The sequence below is a fragment of the Cervus canadensis genome, chromosome 21, assembly GCF_019320065.1.
Source record: "Cervus canadensis isolate Bull #8, Minnesota chromosome 21, ASM1932006v1, whole genome shotgun sequence".
Classification (NCBI taxonomy): domain Eukaryota; kingdom Metazoa; phylum Chordata; class Mammalia; order Artiodactyla; family Cervidae; genus Cervus; species Cervus canadensis.
Genome location: NC_057406.1, coordinates 12,509,576 through 12,531,946, shown reverse-complemented (window position 1 = coordinate 12,531,946; position 22,371 = coordinate 12,509,576). Strand labels below are relative to the sequence as shown.

Genomic DNA, 22,371 nt, shown 5'->3' with positions numbered 1-22,371 from the left:
ACATAAAAAAAAAAATCTTAACAAGAAAAACAGACTGTAGATTGGACCATATAAAGTCCCAAACATTTCAGTAAATGAAAGAAGATTGAACTCATATGTTCTCTGGCCACAAAGGAATTTAATTAGAAATCAATAATGGAAAGATTTAGAAGTAACAGGGAAATTGCAAAATATTTTGCTCTGAGTGAAAATGAAAACGAAATTTGTGGGATGCAGAAAAAGAGTGCTTCATAAAACTTTAAAAACAGCAAAAATTTAGAGTTTTAAGTGCTTACATGAAAAAAGCAGAAAGGTCCAAAGTCATTAACCTAAGCTTCCATCTTAAGAATCTAGTAAAAGAAAAGCAAGAGGAAACATTGCTGCTGCTGCTAAGTCGCCTCAGTCGTGTCCAACTCTGTGCCACCCCATAGACGGCAGCCCCCCAGGCTCCCCCATCCCTGGGATTCTCCAGGCAAGAACACTGGAGTGGGTTGCCATTTCCTTCTCTGATGCATGAAAGTGAAAAGTGAAAGTGAAGTTGCTTAGTCGTGTCTGACTCTTCGAGACCCCATGGACCGCAGACTACCAGGCTCCTCCATCCATGGGATTTTCCAGGCAAGGGTACTGGAGTGGGGTGCCATTGCCTTCCCCGTGCCCTCTGGCTACCAGGTAGCAATTGGCTCACCATGACCTCTGCTTCCGTTGTCACATCTCCTCTCTGACATTCTCACCTCCCTCTTACAAAGACTCTTGTGATTCAATATTCTTAATTTTATCACATATTTAATGTGGCTATAAGTTAATACATTCACAGGTTTTGGTGATTAAGACATCTTTGGGAGGTCATTTTGCCTACAAGAAAGGCAAATTACCAAAATGGATACCCAAAGAAATAGAATATTTGAATAGCCCCATACATACTAAAGAACTTGAATTCTTCCCACAGGGGCTTCCCTGATGTTCCAGAGGTTAAGAATCTGCCTTGTAATGTAAGGGACATGGGTTCAATCCCTCGTCTGGGAAGATCCCACATGCTGCGGGGCAACTGATCCCACAAGTCACAACCAATGATCCTGGGCTCTAGAGCCTGCGAGCCACAACTAGTGAAGCCCATGTGCCTTAGAGCCCATGCTCTAAGAGAAGCGACAAGAGAAGCCATGGCAATGAGAAGCCTTTGCACCGCAACTAGAGAAAGCCTGTGCACAGAAACAAAGACCCAGTGCAACCAAAAAAAAAAAAAAAGGCTAAAAATACCAAGTGTTAGCAAGGATGTGAAACATCTGAACCTCTCACATACTGCTGATGAGAATAAAAAATAGTACAACCACTTTGGAAAACAATTTGACAGTTTCTTATTGTTAAATATTTGTGTGTATGTGTATATATACATATATACACATGCATTTTGTATATGACTTAACAATTCCAATTCTAGATTTTTATCTCTTATAAGACACATGTAGCATAAAATATGAAACATATGAAAACATATGTCTGCATAAATAACTGTCCATTAATGATCACAACAGCTTTATTTAAGATAATCAAAAGCAAGAAACAACCAAATGTCCATTAATAAGTGAGTAGATAAATTATAGTGTATCCATATCATAGACGACTACTCAGAAATAAAAGGGAACAAAATATTGATACCTATAACAGAATAGATGAACCTCAAAAGAATTATGCTGTGCCAAAAAAAAAGACAAAAGAATATATTTTCCGTGATTGTCATTTATGTGAAATTCTAGAATAGGCAAAACTAATCTCTCTTGACAGAAAGCAGATCAGTGGTTGACTGGGGATGAGGATGATAGCAATTGACTGCAAAGGGGCATGAGGTAATAACCTCATTTTTTGCAGTGGTGGAAATTTTGATTACACAGTGTATATTTTTGTCAAAATTCATTGAACTGTGCACACAAAGTGGGTGCATACTATCACAAGTGAGTTGTAACTCAATAATTTTTTTTTAATCAAAGGAAAAAAGTTAAAAGATGAAAACATTTGGGCTCCACTCCAAGTGATTCCAACACAGCAGAATGAATAGGGGGCCCCATAGATAATTATGCTGCAGACTATTTCACTTATAGAAATAGTACTGGCATCTATGAACACCCAACTCTTGTTTAGACAATGAATCAACTAGGCAAGCAGAGAAAATTCAGAAGAAAAGTGTTTGCATTTTGTGTGCTCTCATTCCAGCCCCTGATCTCCAATCTTCAGTGGAAATACTGGTCACCCTCCTGGGTGCTCTGTTCTCCCAACTGTTGGCTCAGCTCTGGATAAGCTTTCTTCACTTAATGTTTACAAAAGGAAGTCTGCTAGAAAAATAAATGGGAAGAAAGCAAAATAAAAATCCAAGTGCAGAGAAACTATTGTATTTGCAGAGCACAGATCTTCCCCAGGTCATTTAAGTCTGGCACCAGATGGGCGTGACTGACCCAGCTCACTGGATTCCTGGTATCAACAGATACACCCACCCTGGGGGAGCAGCAGGTAGACAGGGAGACTGGTGGACTACCTGCGTGGAAAATACAACAGTCCAACATATATGCTAAGAGCACTCCTAGCCCAGAGGAAAGGGTCATTTACTGCCAAACTGGATTGAACAGAGGTGCTGTATTTTCATTCCTTAGTCTTTTCTTGCTGCCTGACATATCTTCCCTACCCTCCCCTATTCTATTTGATGACATACTTCCCATCCTTCAAGGCCCAGCTTGAATAACACCTCCTCCTTATCAGATCACCATAGTTAAACACAACTTCTCACTCCCCCGAACTCCTATGGTACTTGACTTAAAGGTCCCTTACAGAAACTTTGATTTATATTCTAGTTGCTCATGTGCATGCCATATCTACTCTACTAGGTTGCAATCCTCTTGCATATAGAAATGACAACTTGTGACCTATGCTATGGCTAGCTTGTATACTTCCTAGTATGTTACTTAGCACTTAGTGTGTGTTTTATGTAAAGTTATTGTAGAAATTATTGAGTGATTCAGTCCATGCTGATTCCTGTCTCTGAGCTTTTGCTAATGCTGTTCTCCATTTCTGGAAAATCTTTCCCACTTCAAGTGTTATTTCCCCCAAGGAGCATTCTCAAATCCCCAAGCCACTGGGCTCCTATAGCACTTGGGGCAATCTCCATCTTATCACTTACAACCACCACTGTATATTGAAATGAAATATTTATTACCTGTTTCACCTACTTAATCATAAGCTTCAAGAAGCCAAAGATTCCATCCTAGTCACCCTTATCTTACCACCACCCAGCACAGTGTTCCGTGCAGTATGCCTTTCATAGATGTTTTTCAAACAGAATGATCTCTTTAAGAAGCTTCTGGAAGCTCTTTAGTTCATGACACAGAGGGTCCAGTTTATTTAGTTCATGTTCCTATTAGAAGAGCTAAACCTGTCCTGAGGTCTCATTCCCAGAGAAAATCAAGCATAAACAAACAGCCTTCCCAGCCTAAGTTTCCCCTTGGCTGAAGGAGTAGGACCAGATGTTGTCTGGGGTCTCTCAGTGTCCCATGACCCTCCGGTTCCAGGGGATTCCCCCAGCAGAATACAAGATTGCCGAGTACGCAAGAGGCAAGTGTGGCCTCTCCTCGGAAGGTCTTTAAGATGGACCCTCACTCCCTGGGATGACTGGACACAGGAAAAAAGAACGCGTGACCTGTCAGCCGTCCTCTTTTTCGTACATTTCTGTCTCCTTTCGCCATCCTCTCCTTTTCTGCTTCCTCTTTCCTTATCTGCTTCTGTCCTCCCGGTCCCACCTCACTTCCACCTCGCCGGCTATCCCTTCTTGCCAGATTCATGTCATCCATCCCGGGTCCCCTCCGTTTATCCCGAGCCTCTACCCGCTCCCTCACTCGCCTGTCTCCGCCCCTGCCAGCCCTGCAGGAAGCCGAGACTCCTCACGAAGCCTGGAGGGGGTGGGAGGGGGAGGGTGGGAGGGGGAAGGTGGGCCCGGGCGCCGCGGTCCCGCCCCCCGTGCGTGTGTGAATGTCGGTGTGGCGGTGACGCGGCGCCGGCGGCGGGAGGGAGGCGAGCGGACCGCCGGGGCTGCTGGGCTCGTGCGCGCCCTCGCGCTCCCCGCCGCCCGCCGAGGCGCAGGCAGGGCGCAGGCGGCGGCGGGCGGCATGGAGAGCCTGCTGGAGAACCCGGTGCGCGCCGTGCTCTACCTCAAGGAGCTCACGGCCATCGTGCAGAACCAGCAGAGCCTCATCCACACCCAGCGCCAGCGCATCGACGAGCTGGAGCGGCGGCTGGACGAGCTGAGCGCCGAGAACCGCAGCCTGTGGGAGCACCAGCAGCTGCTGCAAGCCCAGCCTCCGCCCGGGCTCGTGGCCCCGTCGCCGGCCACCGCCGGGGCCCAGGAGCCTCTCCAGGACCACGGACAGCTGCCGCCCGCCGCGCCGCAGCCCGCGCCCGAGCAGCCCCCGCTTCAGCACCACGGACAGCTCCTGGCTCAGCCCCAGCCGGGCCCCAGCGGCAGGGCTTACGCGTCCCAGTCGCCCCACCAGCACCCGGTGGCGCCCGGGGCCGTGGCCGACAAGGAGAAGGAGCGTCCCCCGAGTTGTTGCGCTGCTGCTGGAACCCTCCTTCAGCACAAATCCCCCGCCGCCCTCGGCAAGGGCGTCCTGAGCAGGAGACCCGAGTGAGTGGGGAAGAAGGCATGGGAACCTTTGTGGGAGGGAGGGAAGCTAACGGGCGTGAGTGGGTGACGAGGGGGTAATCAGGTGCACCCGAGTCTGGAGGACTAGGGCAGTGTGAAGTGGAGGGGTGAGAAGATGCTTAGGGGCAGAAGTATGTCAAGGAGATTTGGGGGGAAGGAGGGAATGACACCAGTGTTCGAGGGGGTCTGGGGGATGTTGGAGCAAAAGGGGTCAGAGGAGGAAAGACGTGGGGGTTAAGTGATTAGGGTTATTGAAAACTGGCAGATTTCAAAGCGGACAAGACTGAGGGGGCTGAAGTTAGGGGGGAAGATTAAACTGAAGAAAAGAGAACAGTTGAAGAATCTTTTTAAGTTAGGGAAAATCTGGATGGGAGTTTGGGTAGTAAAATTATTTGAATGGAGAGGGAGATATGAATAAAAAAAGACATGTTAAGAGCTTTAAAAAGGGCAGGATCCAGGAAGAGTAGAACTGGGGTCTGCGGGGATTTGGGAGGCAGAACATAAGGCTGAGAGGCAGGATGATGTGAGAAGGAAGGGGGGCTGGATACAGAGGAAGAGGAGGGTGGGAGAAAGCATCTCCCAGGGGAACAAGCTAGCTCTTTAACCGATGCAGTGGGAGTCAAAGCCAGGAGTGGCTCGTTTGGGGAAGCTTACTCTGCTCTGACCTGAGTGGGCCCCTTTCTTCTGAATCCCCACAAATCTACAGGGGTGCCAGGTAACAACCCACCAAGCCTACGGAGAATCCCTTTAGAGTGTCAGGTCTGTCTGGTTACATACAGCTCTACCCTCTGATTCAAGGAGGATTTCTATGCAGGGTGTTAGCAATCGTGGAAAGGGAATAATGATGAGACAGTTGGCAAACGGAGTTGGCATTTGGATGTAATTCCTGTTATGGCTGGTGACTGCAAATCTTGTTTCCCCTTGGTTATTTGGTGATAAGTGGAATCTCACGTTAGGTTGAGAGAGAAATATGCTTATTAGCCCCTAACAAGAAACTCTAGGACTTCAAGCTCTTTTTCTTTACATCAACATCCATGAACTAGGGATATGGGAAGAAGGGAAGAAGACTGGAATATTCTCTCCTCTGTGTTGGGAAGGCTGTGACCATGTCAGCTTCCTTTCTCTGAGGAGACAGGTGATGGAAGAACAGCTCATGGGAAATCAGAAGCTAGTCAGCACCTGACCCTGACAATAGGGATGCTAAGGAAGTTGGGGGTGGGAAAGGAGGAGAACCAAGAGTCATCTTCAGTAGCCTTGGCATGCTTTAATCTACGGATACTTGTGAAGATTTGACATAGGCTCATTTCCTCCTCACATCTACTGCAGAGTTAGACAAGTTGGGTCAGGACACAGGGTAGATGTGACCAAAATCTTGGGCTCTTAAGAGGGGAAGATCCAGGATGACTCCATAGCGTTTGATTCAAACCCCAAGAAGATGCGGCTTTCTTTCTAAGCTCCCTCAATGGTCCACTGCTCTCCCTTCAGTGTCACGGTTTTCTTTCCTTATTTGGCAGAAAAAGCATAAAGTCAGTTTTCCCTCACTGCCCATGGCTCAGCAAAAGGTGGGAAAAAAAATTAAAGACAAAAAAAAAAATCCAGAATACCATGTGTTTCCCCCCCGCCTCAAATGGGGGGGGGGTATTATTCCATTCCATTTCCTAGGGCAACCACAGCTTCCAGGGAATCGTGGTTCCTCTCCTCATGCTCCTCGGTGTCCCCCTCCTTTTCCACCACATTCCCACCTTCTTTGCATCCCTTCGGGGACTGTGTGGGCAAGAAGGGTGGAGGAAAGCTCATTTCTCCTGAATAAGGACTTTGCTGTGGCCCCAAAAGCAGCTTAAAGAGCCCAAACTCTCCAGCCCAGCGGCTCTTGCTGGGAACCCAGGGGTTTTAGGTATCATCTGGATTCCTATCCAGCCTCACATGTCACAACTGGAGAGAAACCATCACGTCCTCATCTTCCCCTCGCTCTTTTCCTGCGTTTCCTTCCCAAGGGAGCAGGACAAAAATAAGTAATTAAAATGGTGGAAGAGAGTGGAAGTTGTTGGAAATCTTTCAGGAAGTTGTGCCAGGTACCAAGAGGTTAACACTGCCAGGAACCCCTTCCTTTCTTCAGATCTTCCAGCTCACCCCTGCTGCTCCTCAAGCCTAGACACCCAAGCCTAGACACCCAGAGACTTAGAGAGCTCAGAAACAAATGCCTCACCTCCTCCCTCAGCTCCCTCCCCGCTTGGGAAATCTTGGGCATCCAGGTGGACTAAATGCCTTTTGGATCACCCGTGTCTCCCCACTTTTCTGTTTAACTTCAGCTGAAGTTTACCCCGCAGAACCTCAGGAAGAAATAATCTTTGCTGACTACACATTTGGCCCCATCCTGCTCTCCACCCATGACCCCCGTTTTGCACGTCTGTCCTTTTCTACCCAACCTCTCAGTGCTGTTGGGTTAGATATGGGCAGCACTCCATGGATCAGATGAGACAGGGGGAGACAGAGTCGAGCCAGCAGCCCTTTTCCTGGGGCCTCTCCTGGGAATCTCCCTGCTGAATCAGTTCCCTACTGGGCATTCTGACGTAGGAGGAAAAGCCGGCAGAGGGGTCTCTCCATCATAATTTTGCTGAAATCCGTTTTTGTTTCTTCCTTCCCTTTTTCTGGCCTCAGTAGGGTGAGAATGAGGCCCTGGTGAGGTTGCTGAGGTGGGGGTGAGGGTTACCCGGCAGTGTGAGACTTGTGATCTCACCGCACAGCTTATCTCTTATCCCCAGAACTCATCTTCCTCCTCTAATCCAGGAGAGGAGGGAGCCCTGGGGACCCTGGGACTGGGAAATAATAGATCATTTAATTGTCATCATATCTCCATTAATATGCCGCCCAGCCTCTCCCTCCTCCAGCTAAGGGAGCTACGAAACTGGTGGCCTTGGAAGTCAGGTCAAGGAAGCAACAGTGTGGGAATGGGTGAGTGTAAAGACATCAGGAAGAATGACACCCAAGGGGTTAACATTCTTTCTCTGCTGCTTCCTGGCTCTTGCTAAGCTCCAGCCCCCACTGCTTTTGCCTCTTAATGAAAGCAGCAATCTAGCTTCCTCCTCTTTATTTTTTCAATCAAGGCTCACAGCCTCTACAGAATTGATTATCCCTTTCCTGGCTGGAGTCAGAGCTTCAGCCTGACCCAGCAAAGTCCCCTCCTCACCATGGAAGCATATGACCCAGCCTGAAGCTCCAGGCTTCAGTGTGGCCACAGCTTCTCTGCTTGAGCACGTGTCCATCTGTCCACCCAGCCGTGTTTAGAGCCAGTGGATCCCAGGGCTTGCCCAAGTCCCCACGTCCATGGGCAGAGGATTACTGGAGGCAGGTTGAGATTCTCTCATTATAATTCAAATTCAGCTCCTACCCCAGAGCTACCCATCTCCATAGGGCCATGAAGTCTGAATGTCTCGAATGTCTCAGGAGCTCCTGTCCTCTCCTCTTCCTCCTTTGTCTTTTTTATATCTTCTCTCTTCCCCCTTTCATCCCTCCCCTCAAACACACCCCCTCCCCATATTTTCTTCCTTCCATCCTTTGCTTCCATGTAACCTGTGTAGAGAAGTCTCCTCTCTGCTCCCATCCTAAGCATAAACTAAATCTTGGGTCATCTTCTGAGCACCATGATCTTGTGCTCCCCAGAGTTGGGGATGGCAGGAAGACTACTGGAAGTGACTTTTAGCCTGTTGTCTGAGACCCTGATTGGAGCAGGCATCTGTGCTCCTACTGAATCAAGGCTGACTGCCTGGAGGTGGCAGATCTCCAAGACGAGCCCCTCATGGGAGCTCTTAAGAGTGTGTGAAGGTCTGTCCGTCAACTCTATTGTATCTGTTCAAAATCCTGCACTCTCTGCTGTGAAAAGACAGAAAAGACACAGACAGTCCATGCTCAATGCACTTGAGACATGGGTCTAGAAACGTCTTGGTTAAGTGTTAAGCGGACTGCAGGTGCCCAGAGCCTCCCTCTATCAGAACAGAATGGGGTAAAAAGGAGAGCACACACAGCATATCCAGAGCTCAGAGAGAAGGTTTCCAAGGTTGGCGCCAAGGGTTTATGTGAGGAATAGTGAGATGCAGGGACAGCTGGAGGGGGACAGAGCTGGGAGGAGTCAATCCAAGGAAATGTCTGTGATGCACGCGCTTACCATTCCCCACTCTGACCTACAGCCCCTCCCCCATCACCCCCACCTCCCAAGGCCAAACCCATCAACACAGGAAGATCTCAGCACTGGTCCTTTCTTTCCGGTGGCCAAAACCCCTGCTAGCTGAGGAAGTCACACTACGCTCTTGCTCCCCAGCCTCCCTGTCCTCCTCTTGCCCAATAAGGCGGGGAGGACACCAGGCTGGCCAGCCGGTAAAGGAGCCTGAGTGAAGGCTCGCTGAGAGGAGGAGGGTTTGGGCATCTTCTGCTCACCCAGAAGCTGGCACGGGCAGACACTCGTGACACTCTGCCATCCCCTGCCTCTCTGAGGGCCCGGTCCATGGCTCCTTCCTCAGTCTCAGCCCAAAACAACAGGCCTCCAGAGAAAAGTCACCTGCAAGCCTGTTCCACTGCCGCCTCCTTCCTTCCCCAGCCCTTCTCGGAACCACACGGCCAACACCAGAGGCCCTCGCCAGGCCAACCTGGCACATCTTCCTCTTGGCCTGGAACCCAGTGAGAGGAGCAGCAGTCAGTCCTGCTGATTCAGCAAATATCTATGCGGCCCCAAGTTTCAGAGGTCACTTGTGAAAAAAGGCAGATGGGTCAGGTCTGGGGGGAGGGTGACATGAAAAATCAGGGAAAGCCAGACAACCAGCTGGATCACGGTCTGGAAAGAGGCCTGGATCTTGGACTTAAACCCCACGTCAGGAATTCTAGACACAGACGGCCCTGTTGCAGACCCTAAACGTTTTCCACTGGGGCTCGCAAGAACTCTCAGAGGACTCAGAGTGGCAGCAGCTTAGCAAGGGGTTTCTTAGGAGCAGGTCCTGGGGACGCGCTCCTTGCACCTGGCAGACCCCCAAATGCAAGGCCACCACCGCAGTGCCTTCCTCCTCTGCTTCATGAGAAGCGTGCAGTGTGGGTTCCCACACAAACTGCAAAGGGCTTCTCGTGTTCACACAGGGATGGAGGGTCCTGTCCACTTCAGGCAGCAAGGGCATTAACACACGAGTAGGAGGAGGAGGAGTGGGAGGGAGAAACTAGGTTGTTCAGGCCGAGAGGAACGTAAGGAAACCTTGCTGCTGCTGTTCTGTTGCTCTGTCCTGTCTCTCTGCGGCCCCATGGACTGTAGCCCGCCAGGCTCCTCTGTCCAGGGGATTCTCCAGGCACGAATACTGGAGTGTGTTGCCATTTCCTCCTCCAGGGGATCTTCCTGACCCAGGGATCTAGCCTGTGTCTCCTGCATTGGCAGGTGAATTCTTTACTGCTGAGCCACCTGGGAGTTTTCAAGATCCAGGTGGTTCAGAACCTAGGCTTTGCAGGCGGGCATACCTGGGTATGAATCCTGCTCCACCACCTACCAGCTGGAATGCCTTACATTCATTTTTTCAACTGTTATTGGAGTGTAGTTGCTGGACAATGTTGTGTTAGTTTCCACTGTACAGCAAAGTGAATCAACTATATGTGTACATATATCCCCTCTTTTCTGGGTTTCCTTCCCATTTAGGTCACCACAGAGCATTGAGTAGAGTTCCCTTATACCTTCTTTGAGCCCTTTTTTTTTTTTTTATGAAATAAGGAATATTATCTACTTTAAAGGGTTGTAAAATTTTTAAAATTTAGATTATATATATTTTAAACTGTTCTGGGCACATAATAAGTGCTCAATATGCTGTAATATTTCTACAGATAAAGAAACCAGGGCCCAAGCTTCATCCAGAGTTAAGACCATAGCTGTCGAGGAGAATCCAGGTTCAGGATTCCTTCAGGAAGTCTTTCAGGCCACATTTCTACACGTAACCTTTCTTCAACCACCACTCAACCTCTGGACAGTATGCACCAGATACGTGAATGGGAGCCTGCCTTGAAATGCAGCTGGGCAGGAAAAACCCATCATCCCTTAGTGACTTGTGATGAGGTCTCACAACTGAATAGCTGGGAATTGCTTCCTTAAGCCCAACCTGAATTTCTTCAGCTGCATTTTCAGATTGTTTGCACTTTTCTTATGGTCACTGAGGGGACCTGAGTCGCCACCCAACACCCCACAGTGGTAACAATGACCTCATCCGTCTTCTAAATGGGGAAACCACAGCGTCATCTCGTATGTGACCTTGTCAAGGACAACAGGGGAGGGTGGGGGATGGAGTCTGAACCAGGAGAATGCCTCCTGTTCACTGGAATGAAAGCTAAATCCATTTCTCCAAATTCTCCCATTCTGGGAATGGAAGGGAGAAGGCAGACCCACTCTTCGCAGGACTCTGCAGTCAGACAGGGAGACAGAGCTGGGAGGGGCTGAGAAAAGTGGGTGGCCTGACCTGACTTGGCGTTTTGGTGAAAGCTGGGCAGTCAGGGTGGCTGGGGGAGGACTCTGCTTTATTCTGGTCAAGCCCAGAGGGTAAAGGAGTTTCATCTTGTAAGGACTCTCTTAGAATAAATACCTTCTAGAAAAAAAACAAGGGAAGACTGGCGTGCTGCAGTCCATGGGGTCACAAAGAGATACGGCTTAGCAACTGAACAGCAGCAGCAAGAAAACAAATGGAAAAGAGAAGATGGAAAAGTGGTTGTGGCTGTGAGGCCATCACAGCGCCTGTGTGCATGTGTGTGTGTGTGCACGTGCGGGTGCACGCGCGTGTGTTTGGGGGTACCGGGGTGGGCCAGGGCAAAGGCTGCTGGGCTGTTGCTGTTTAGAACATCCCATTGGGAGGGTTATGTAACTGCCAGGCGGGGGCTGTGCTGAGCACTACCTTCCCTCCCCAGCAGGGGGCGGGCTGCTGTGGACAGGAGGCCTGCAGGCCAGGAAGCACCCCACCCCTGCCCCCACCAGGAAGGCGTCCACAGCCCCAGGGGCTGGAGGGCCTTGGCAGCTGTACCAGGGTTCCCCAGACCCTCCGAATGTCAGGCGAATGTCAGAGCTGGAAAGGTTCTGGAAGGTCATTTGCACCGAACTTCTCATTTGGCAGAGAAAACTATGGCCTGAGAGAGAAGGGGCTGGTGCTTCCAAAAACTGGTTAGGGGCCGAACTAGGTTTACATCTCAGCTTGTCCACACTCTTCATCCAGTGCGCTTGTCAATGTGCAGTGAGGGACCGAGAGAAACAGTCAGGGCTGCCCCATGGGTGTGGAGGGCCAAACTTAACCTACAGTTACAGGGGTTTCGGGCACCCAGGGAGGTCTCTCTGCCTTCCAGAACATCTTGCCTAGGCCGGCAATTCCACAATAAGAGACTCCTTTGGGGACTTCAAGGTTATCCCCCTTGTTAAAATGCAAATTCTCCTAGGACAGGAGAAAAACAACACGTTTGGCTCTAAAAGCATGGGGGTTTATCTGAGCAGAGCTGAGGACGAGCTTGACAAGGGAAGAGGATGTCTAACAGCTGGGACAGAAGGCTCAGAAGGTGTTGACGGGCTCACAGGGGAGGCTGATGAAGCTTAAGTGGTCTTCATGTCCACTGTATTTTGCAAGGAATTAGCATTGCCTGGCAAGCAAAGGGGAGGGACCCGGGGCACTCACTCCCACACTGGCTCGTCTTGAAATTATCTGCGCTGGAGAAGGAATACTTCCCCAATGAGCCCCATGTGTAAAAGTCACAAGGCAGGAATCTGAGGAGCATCCTGGTGCTTGGTTAAGCAATTTTGATCCTTTCTAGGCCCTTAAAATAATATGTTAGATGGTAAAAATCTCACACAATTCTGATGGGGTCTGTCATGGTGGGGGGAGATGTCGGCAGGCAGTAGGTGGATGTTACGTGAGCCTGAGAAGGGTGGGGGATGGAGGTGAACTCAACACCTAGCAGTGTGTGTGATGAACAACATGAGAAGGAATAAGCTCTCAGTGCGTAGGGCACAGGCAGCCTCATCCATCCTTGAGTGGAGGGAGGGGGTACGGCGTCAGGGCTGAAGAAAGTCTCAGCTGGAGGGAGGTCCATGAGGGGGTGGGCGGTACACACACTCATGGGCACAGTTTCCGCAGCTGAGCACCTGGGAGATGCTGGATAAGAGGCTCAGGTCTGAAGGTCAACTGGGGAGTGTAGATCCCACCCTGATTCTACCCATGAGGATTGAGAGCCCCCTCCTCCTTTGCCCCAAGTCTCTGAGCAGTCCAGTCCTCAGCCTGGGAAGCTTCGGGAAGAATGAAGCATGAGAAAGCCTTGGAGTGTTCCAACAGACACACACACATACACACACTCTCTCTCTCTTTGCACATGCACACTCGCACACAGCCCATCAACAGGCTCAACTAGAAATGGAAAACACGTCTAAGAGAACAAGAGGGAAAGGAAGTCCAACTTGCTGCCGTGTCACCAGGGAGAAAACAGACAAAGGAGAAAGAGCTGGATTCTGGGGTCACTGCCTGGCCTGGGAGCAGCCATGGGAAGCAGCAGCCAGGCTCCAGGCCTCTCCTGTTTCTCCACCAGGCCGTGGCGTGAGCTCTGGCCAGGGAGCCGCTAGGACGCTGACGGGAGGAAGAGTGGGTGTCAGTCTGGCGTGGCTGCGTTTGGGGGATGGAGAAGGTGCGTCTGTGCGAGGGTAGGCCCATTCCTGATTCCGGCCGGAGGAGGGGGTGAGGACCCCACCCCACAGGACAGGCTCCTCACTGCCTTCTCACTGCCCAGACTGCGCACGCTGTCCGACTCTGGCCTCCTTTCTCTGTGTACTTGCTTCTCTCTGCTGCCCAGCCAGCTCCTCCTGGTCCCCCAGTGGGGCGAGTCTACAGCACCTCTTCTTTCTCCCCCTCACTTTGCCTGGAGCATGGAGGAGATTCGGCCTCTGGAGGCTGTGAGCTCGGGAAGAAGGAGGTGGGCGGTACAGGGGCAAGGTATTTGGGCCTCTGCAGAGGTGCTGTGTTTGGACGCTCAGGTGCTGGCAGCAGCAAGATGCTGGCCAAGGCGCAGTGATCTGCTCTGAACTGGCCAGGCTGTGGCCAGGGCCTGGTGCCCCTGACCTCTCCAAGTTTGGATGCAGCAGGTCAAACCAGCTGCTTCCCTGTCTCCAATCAGGAATGCACTCCCCATCCCAGCGGAGAGGCAAGGGAATTCCACAATTTCCTCAGTGATAAATGATTCCAATCTACCACGATTTTCATTCAACACATCACTTCAACACAATGATTATTTAAAACAGCAACAAAAACTCAGCAGAGCGATTCGGAATCTCCTGGCTGTGTCTAACGTTTCCGGTGCACAGACTGGTCTTTAGGAACAGAGATGCCCGGGTGCTTCCAAACCGGCTTGCTGGGCATCCTGGATATTCTTGGAGCTATTCAAGTCCTAAGGACCCGTGAGGGAAGGCCAAAGGGAATTCTAGAGGCACGTGAAGGCACCGCGAGGCAGCAGCGGACGGGGTGGGTAGGGGACAGTTTCTTGGAGCAGCTCGACTGAGCCCAAAAGCCAGGACTCTGGGGTCCTGATCGCTGTGTCCACCCTCACTGACCCCAAGTGTGAACTGCTGCAAATCCACCCCGCCTCCTTCAGAGGGCCTTGGTGTCCCCTCTGCCCAGTGGGGACAATCCGTCTTTGCCCATCTCTGGATCCCTCTCTGCCCATGGGTCACCGAGGCTGGGGCAAAGCTGAGCCGTTCAGAGATCGCTGCAACAGGACCAACTTACCTTGGATGAGAAAACTGACTTCCAAACGCTAAGAGCCTCCAGAAGGGAGCTCAGAATCCGCTGGGTTTTTTTTTTTTTTTTTGCGAGAAACCAAGGAGACAGACCCTGGGGCCCCGTGCAGGGCGGCCAGGGCCCGCAGGTCGGGAGGGCGGGGTGCATTCCGCGGGGTCTTCCCGCTCCAGATTCTCGGTATTTGCAGGCTCCCGCCCACCGGAGCGTAAACCCCGGAGCAGCCGGAGGGGAGCGCTCGGAGCCTGGGGAAGCCCTTCCGCGGGTGGCCCGCCCCGGGGGCTCCGCGGGGGCGGGCGTGCCGGGCCGGGCTCGGGGCTGCGTGGGCGGCCTGGCTAGCGGCCGCTGCGGAACGTCCCGGCTCACGCGCCCCTCCGCGCTTCCCGCGGGGGCGGCGGGGCGGCCCCCTCCTACCCCGCCCCGCCGCGTCGGGAAGCTGTGTGCCTCGCGCCCCGCCTGGCGGGGCGGCTGCTGAGTCACGCGGCCGGGGAGCGTGGCCGCTGCCCCCACCTGCGTGCCCGGCCCCGCAGGGTGGGGAGAGGCGTACCTCGCGGGTCGGCTGCTGCCCCGCAGAGCACCCCCCACCTTCCCCGGTCTGGCGCGCCGCCCGCCCTCGGTGTCTGGGAGCATCCCAACCTCCCGCCTCCCGGGGGCCCGGCCCGGGGGGAGGCTTCCGGGCATCGGTCCCTCCCCAGACACGACCCGCTGCCCTCCTCCGGCGGGGGCTGGAGGCTGGGGGACTGGAACAGGATGGAGGGGTGGCGCTGCCCTGCGGTGCGGACGATCCAAGCTGGATGTCTCAGCCGGGACTGTGGAAAGGGCCATCGTCTTTCTGGGAGAAGCCGCAGGGGCAGCGAAGAGGATCGCGGGTCAGGGAGGGGTCAAGGAGGTCCAGTTCTACGCAGCATCTGCCTCACTAGCCTTCCTTGTACCCGAGTCACCTTGGCAGAAGATCCCAGCCCTGCCTTAGCTTCCCATAGCTAGATCAACCCTAAAGGAAATCAACCCTGGACATTCATTGGAAGGACTGATGCTGAAGCTGAAGCGCCAATATTTTGGCCACCTGATGTGAAGAGCCGACTCATTGGAAAAGACCCTGATGCTGGGAAAGATGGAGGGCAGGAGGAGAAGGGGGCGCCAGAGGGTGAGATGGTTGGATGGCATCACTGACTCAATGGATGTGACTTCGAGCAAACTCTGAGAAATAGTGAAGGACAGGGGAGCCTGGGGTGCTGCAGTCTGTGGGGTTGGGAAGAGTTGGACACACGCAGCGACTGAAGAGCCGGAGAATCACATGGCCTTCAAGTTCTGGCCCAACCTGTGATGACTGTAGTAGTTCAGAGTGTGGCCTCGGGTTTGAGCCCTGACCCCATCATGTACTGATGTGACCCTCAGCAGTGACAGCCTTGGTTTTCTTGTCTCTAAAATGGGAGTAGGAACAGTGAAACCCCCCAGGACCACCGTGATAGTTTAGAGTCGATGCCAATAAAGCACCCAGCGACCTGGGTGCCTGGCCCAGTGGGGCCTCAAGGACAGCTGTCATCTGGGGCCCCCTCTGGCAAGAACTGGGCTGAAAAGTGTTTTTGGAAGGTGGAGTCTTCCAGAGGGCTCAGAACAGGTCTCCTCGTTCTCTGACATCCCCTCAAGTATTTGAAGGCAGTCAGTTCTCCTTGGCCTTCCTGACCACTCTCTCCAGCTGCCTCCTTTGCTTTCAGATGAGCTCACCGAAGCCTGTAATTTCTGTTCCAGGTGGGCCTGTGGGTGGTTCGGTCCCCTCAAATCTGGCTTCCAGCTCCTAGAACATTGGAGCCGCGATGAGCCCTGTAGCTCAGGAGTCAGTTGTGGCCTGGCCAGCTGGGGAAGTGGAGTCCTTCCCTCAGCCCTGCCCCAACCATGCAGGTTCTGGTTGCTACCTGGCTCTGCGTGGCACCTAGGAACTCACTGGCTTTCTCAGCCCTGGGCCGTAGATGGCGAAGCCACTGTCAGAGAAGCTCGTTCTCTGGAATGAGCCCCTGGGTTCGTTCTGCTGGAAGCAGTCTGTCCTTCCACTCTGGTCCCCTGTCCTTCTGCAGGTAGCTTTCATTTTAAAACCCTACATGCTGAACTTTTCACATGTTTGGCTTTTATTTTGTCAATCTGGTTGTGTTCTTTTTAAAGTTGAATTTACTCTTTTCAAATAGGTAGTATCAAAACATCGACATAGTACAAAATTTGAAAGATGCAAGAATTTACAGTGAAAAGTGTTTCCTCACCTCTATTTTGCACCCACTCACCCCCAGCCCCTGTTCCTAGCAGCTACTGTTAGCAATTTCTTGTGCATCCTTCCAGGGATAGTCTGTATGTGTGTGTATGTATATATATATAGGCTTCCCAGATGGCGTTAGTGGTAAAGAATCCAACTGCCATTGCAGGAGACACAGAAGAAGTGGATTTGATCCCTGGGTTGGGAAGATCCCCTGGAGGAGGAAATGGCAACCCACTCCAGTATCCTTGCCTGGAAAATTCCATGGGCAGAGGAGCCTGGGGGTGCTGTAGTCCATGGGGCCTGCAAAGAGTCGGACACAACTGAGCACTCATATGTTTATATGTATATACATTTGTTTAGATATATATATATATATTTCATTTTGGACAAATGGTAGTATATTATACACTTCTGCATCTTGCATTCTTCCCCCCTAATAATCTATCTGGGTGATGCTTCCATATTCAGTATAAAAAGAGCTGTCTCATTCTTTTCAATAGCTATAAAGTATTCCATTGTGTGACTGTGAATCTAGGCCTTTCTTTTCATTCACTGAGCGTGCGGAAAGCACGCTCTGGGCAGCCTGCCTCTGTGTAATCATTTGGGTGGGCTTTTCTGAGAGTGGGGATGGGTTGTGCGCCGGTAGGCAGGCATTATCCAGTGGCTCTGTTTGAACTTGGCCCTCCAGCAGGGAACCTGCTGGTGGAGATTCCTACAGACACTGGTAAATTGTGGTAGAAATAGATTCAGGGAGTGGGCTTTCCTACCTGAAAACTCTCCACTGCTCCAGGCTCACTGTGTTGTCTGCACTCATCAGTGTTGGGGAAGCTGCCGGGATGTTATAATCTGGTTCAACATGAGCTGAGAGTGAGTCCTACAGCCCATCTTCTCCAGGAAGTCTTCCCGAACTGATCTGAGAAATAAACTGAGGTTTTCATCATCTCTTCCCCTACTTGCCACTCCAGGCTGAACACACTCCAGTCCTTGCTGAGGGTGAAATTAATTCTTTATTCCTGTGGCTTATAAGTGCTTATTTTCTTCTCTCTGTAAGTAAATATCTATGGCATCTGCATTCTTTATTTCACTTAACAAATATTTATCGATTGTCTGCTGTGTGCCAGGTACTCAGATATAGCAGCGAGCAAAATACCCCACATCACTTCATGAAGCTTAGAGACAAAAAAAGTAAATAAACAAGGTTGAGAATTAAAACATATGTTTGATAGGATAAGTGCTCTGGGGAGAAAGAGAGCAAGGAGGCCTGGGAATAAAGAGGTTTGCAATTTCAGAAGGGGTGCCCTGGGAAGGCTGGGAGCTAAGGTAGCGCCTGAGTGTGCCCTGGAGAAGGGGTTCTATGTGGTCTGGGGGAAGAGGGCTCCTGGCAGGGTCCGCAGTGGCAAGGGGGCAAGGGAGGCAGGGGGCTTATGGAGCACAGGGAGAGTGGTCTGAGGGGAGGCAGCGACCTTGGAGGGGTGGCAATTGCAAGGGTGGGGGGGCGTGCAGGGATGCAGCAAACCTTGTAAGAGAGTCTTGCCTGGGATTTCCAGGCCCACCAGTCAGTGTTTGGAAGTGCGTGGGGATGTTTCAGTGGCTGGCAGGGGTGGGAGGGGATCCTTTGCTGGCATTTAATGAGCAAGGGCTATGGCTGACATCCTCTACTGCTCAGGACCATCCCCACCAGGAAGAGTTTTCCTGCCCACAGTGCCAGCGTTGCTTGATGAGAAACACTTATGGAGCCTTGGAACCTGTTGTGAAGCGTCTGGCTTTTACTTTAGAAAAACTGGGAGCTGGTGGATGGTTTTGAGCAGAGAATACTTCAAAGGGACCTCGGCTACTGGGTTGAGCTTGGGTTGAAGATAGACTGAGGAGGAAGAAAGTTGGTGGCAGGGAGAGAAGGTGAAATGTTGTTGCAAGGTCCAGGTAAGAGATGGAAGTAGCTTGGACCAGGGGTTGTGGCAGTAAGTGGCGATAAGCAGGCAAACCCACAGGGCTTCCTGAGGGATTAACGTGGGTAAGAGAGAAAGAGGAGGTGAGGATGAGTCCAAGGGTTAGGGCCAAAGTTATTGGAAGGATGAGATGAGGATGTCTGTAGGGGTTGAGTTTTAGCCATGCTAAGTTGGAGATGCCTGTTAGACACGCAGGTGGAGATGGCCTTTGAATGGACTAGAGATAAAATCTGGGGAGGGTGACACCAGCAAGGAATAAGAAAAGAAAACCAAAGAGGGCCAGTATGGAGCCTTGGAGCACAGTGGTATCAAGAGGCGGGGAGGGGAGTGGAGAAGGAGCAGTCGAAGAAGGAAGAGAAGAGCTGGAGACCCACGTGGTGTCCCAGCAGAGAGGGGTCTCAGTGTGGAGGATGGGAGCGGAGTCACCCCCTGGACAGGGTGAGCAGGAAGGGCAGCCCACTGAGCAGCGTGGAGGTCATTGGTGACCCCAAAAAGCCCAACTTGGGTAGAGCAAGGGGTAGGGCAGAAGCTTGATTGGTGTGGAGAAGGGAAAAGAGACTTAGACAAATTGACCCAGTGTGAAGTTTCGCCTTAACTAGGTTCTGATTCAGATGAAAGTAAAGTGAAAGTGAAAGTTGCTCAGTCGTGCCTGACTCTTTGCGACCCCATGGACTATACAGTCCATGGAATTCTCCAGGCCAGAATACTGGAGTGGGTAGCCTTTCCCTTCTCCAGGGGATCTTCCCAACCGAGGGATTGAACCCAGGTCTCTCGCGTTGCAGGCGAATTCTTTACCAGCTGAGCCACAAGGAAAGCCCTAATGAAGCAACTGTAAAAAGACTTTTTTTTTTTTTTAATGTTTTTAGCTGTACCACGAGGTACTTGGGAACTTCCCTGACCAGGGAGCAAACCCACACCCCCTGCATTGGAAGCAGGGAGTTTTAACCACTGGACTGCCAGGGAAGTCGTAAAACAACATTTTTAAGGCAATCAGGGACATTTGAACCCAATATTAGGGCTTCCTAGGTGACACAGTGGTAAAGAACCTGACTGCCAAGGCAGGAGACTTTAGAGATGCAGGTTCGATCCCTGGGTTGGGAAGATCTCCTGGAATAGGAGATGGCAACCCACTCCTGTATTCTTGCTTGGGAAATCCCGTGGACCGAAGAGCCTGGTGGGCTACAGGCCATGGAGTCTCAAAGAGTTGGACACGGCTGAGTGACTAAGCACACAGGAGAAATGTGGGGGTAGAAGACTGGCAAAGTACGTGTTTGAAATTTCCCTAAAAGGAAGTTTAGAAGATGACAGAATGGAAGGATCTATAGAAAGTGAGTATAGAAAACTCTGATGAATTTTTCTAGGAAGGAAAAGTAAAGAAATGGGCTGATACCTGGAGGGGATGAGGGTTCAGGGCAGAAGGTTGTTCTTGAAGGTGGGAGAGATGGGAACGTGCTTGTCTCAGCTAGCTGCAGGGACGGCCATCCACAGGAGAGGCCCTGCTCTGAGCTCTGCAGGAAGATTGAGGACACAGCCTCAGTGCCTGGAGGAGCGTAATAAAAATTTAATAAAAGCTAATATTTTATCCTGCACTCACTGTGGCCTGGGCATTCTCTTAAGTGCCTTACAACCTAACTTTATCTCAATATATGTCTCAGTAACTTTTATGGTTGGTGGGGGGTGAGGCACAACAGGGTCAGGAACCCCTTCTCTGTCAAGCAACCATGAGGCAGCATCCAGGTTCAAACCCAGGGCGGGTGTGACTCTGGAGTCAGTGCTCTCAGCCTCCATGTTCCAGAGCCTTCCTGCAGACAATTGCGGGAACCAGGAACAGGCATGCACATGGCCTTCACCCTGGAGACCATCGTTGAGGGGGAGGTTGCGGGGGAAGGGAAGTACCTGCATGTACTTTATTTGTTTATTTAGTTTTTTAAAAAAGCAGCTTTATTGAGAGATATGATTCATATCCCATCCAATTCACCCATTTAAAGAATATAATTCCTGGGACTTCCTTGGTGGGCCAGTGGCTAAGACTCAGAGTCTCCAATGCAGGGGGCGTGGATGCCGTCCCTGGTCAGGGCCTAGATCCCAAGATCCCTCATGCCATGGCAAGGATCGAGGATCCCACAAGCCCCAGCTAAGACTCAGCACAGCCAAATAAATAAATATTAAGAAAAAGTAAAGTGTACAATCCATGGTTTTTTAGCATCATCATAATCTTACTGCATTTTCATCCCTTTAAAAAAGAAATCCTGTACCCTTTGTCACTAGTCGAATCTTCCAACTCTTCTTAACCTCAGGCAAACACTCATCTCTTCTCTGACTCGAGAGAGTTCCCCGGGTTGGATGTGTCATGGGAATAGAGCCGTGGAAGAAGTGGTCCTGTTTGCCTGGCATCTTCATAGTGTCTTCAGGGTTCATACACACACACTGTAGCTTGTATCAACACTTGGTTCTTTTTCTTGGTAGAATACTATTCCATGGCGTGGACAGACCACACTTTGTTCATCCCTTTGTCCGTGGATGGGCATCTAGGTTGCTCCCACATTTCGGCCAAGTCTACTTTAAAGGAAGTTTTCAGGATTCCCATGCAGCTCCCTGCCCAAGAACTATTAAAGGGACTTTCTTGGTGGTCCAGTGGTTAAGAATCTGCCTTGTAATTCAGGGGATGCAAGTTCAATCCCACAAAAGGCAACGAAGATCCTGCATGCTGCAACTAAGACCCAACGCAGCCAAATTAGAAAAAAAAAGGAGCCATTAGAATAGATCAGCTGAATCAGCTAGCTGGGGGCTGGGAAAAAATGAAATTTATTGAACTAATGAGCTGAGCTGGGCAGGAAAGGGAATGTGGAGAGAGCAGAACTGAGCATATTATTATTGTTCAGGGATGGACGTTTTATTTGGGCTTCTCAAGAGCAGAGTTCTAGCTGTCCATCCATTTAACAAGTAGTTATTGAGCATCTTCTGCATGTCTGGCTCTGCTGTAGGTGCAGGGGACTCACGGGGAACAAGTCAGACAAAGACTCAGCCATCAAGGAAGTCACATTTGAGAGGAGAAGACAGATGTTCAACAAGAAAAGTAACTCATGTTTATACACACTCATTGTGACTGTGAGGAAAAATCAGGGAGGTATGGGAGGAGGGCAGTTTATAGGCAAAACCTCATGTGGGAGGTGACATTGACCAGAGTTTAAAAAAGTGAGGGATGGAACCACAGGAAGACCTGAGGAGAAAATATTCTGTGCAAAGGCCCTGGGGCTGGAAGAAACACATGTGTTCAGGGAATGGAAGGGCAAGATAGAGAGAGACAGAGACAGAGGTGGGGTTGTGGGCCTCAGGGCCCCTCCAGAGGGGTGTGTAGGGTGGAAGCTGGGGGAATTTGAGCAGGGAGCAAAGTCTCCACTCAGACAGGAAATAGTCAGGGGGCTCAAGGGGCACAAGAAAGAGAGCAGCTTGCAGAGAGAACCCTGCAGTGCAACCCACAACCATCTGATCTCCACTCATCTCGTTCATTCAGTCTTACAACATCCACATACTAACTTCTGCTATGCACTCGGCATTTATGTATGTCTTTAAATCTCATTTTATCTCTACAGTCTTAATGGGAAGGCATGATTATCCCCATTTCACAGATGTGGTAACTGCAGCCCAGAGAGGTTAAGTTGACCCACCAAGGTCACACAGCAAACCTGGTGTCTTCAGGATTCACACACAAGCTTTAGCCGCGTGCTCCCTGATGTAGCTATCCCCACT

At 50.9% G+C, this 22,371-nt stretch overlaps 1 protein-coding gene across 9 annotated transcripts in view; it reads left to right on the top strand.

Annotated features, from left to right (window-relative positions):
* Positions 1 to 4,005: 4,005 nt before the first annotated feature.
* IQSEC3 (IQ motif and Sec7 domain ArfGEF 3) overlaps positions 4,006 to 22,371 on the top strand; it is an 88,576-nt gene continuing 70,210 nt past the window's right edge. For all 9 annotated transcript variants that reach the window (XM_043441494.1, XM_043441493.1, XM_043441499.1 and 6 more), the window contains exon 1: positions 4,006 to 4,642. In XM_043441494.1, coding sequence (XP_043297429.1) covers positions 4,125 to 4,642 — 518 coding nt within the window. In that variant the 5' untranslated portion in view covers positions 4,006 to 4,124. The remainder of the gene's footprint in view (positions 4,643 to 22,371) is intronic.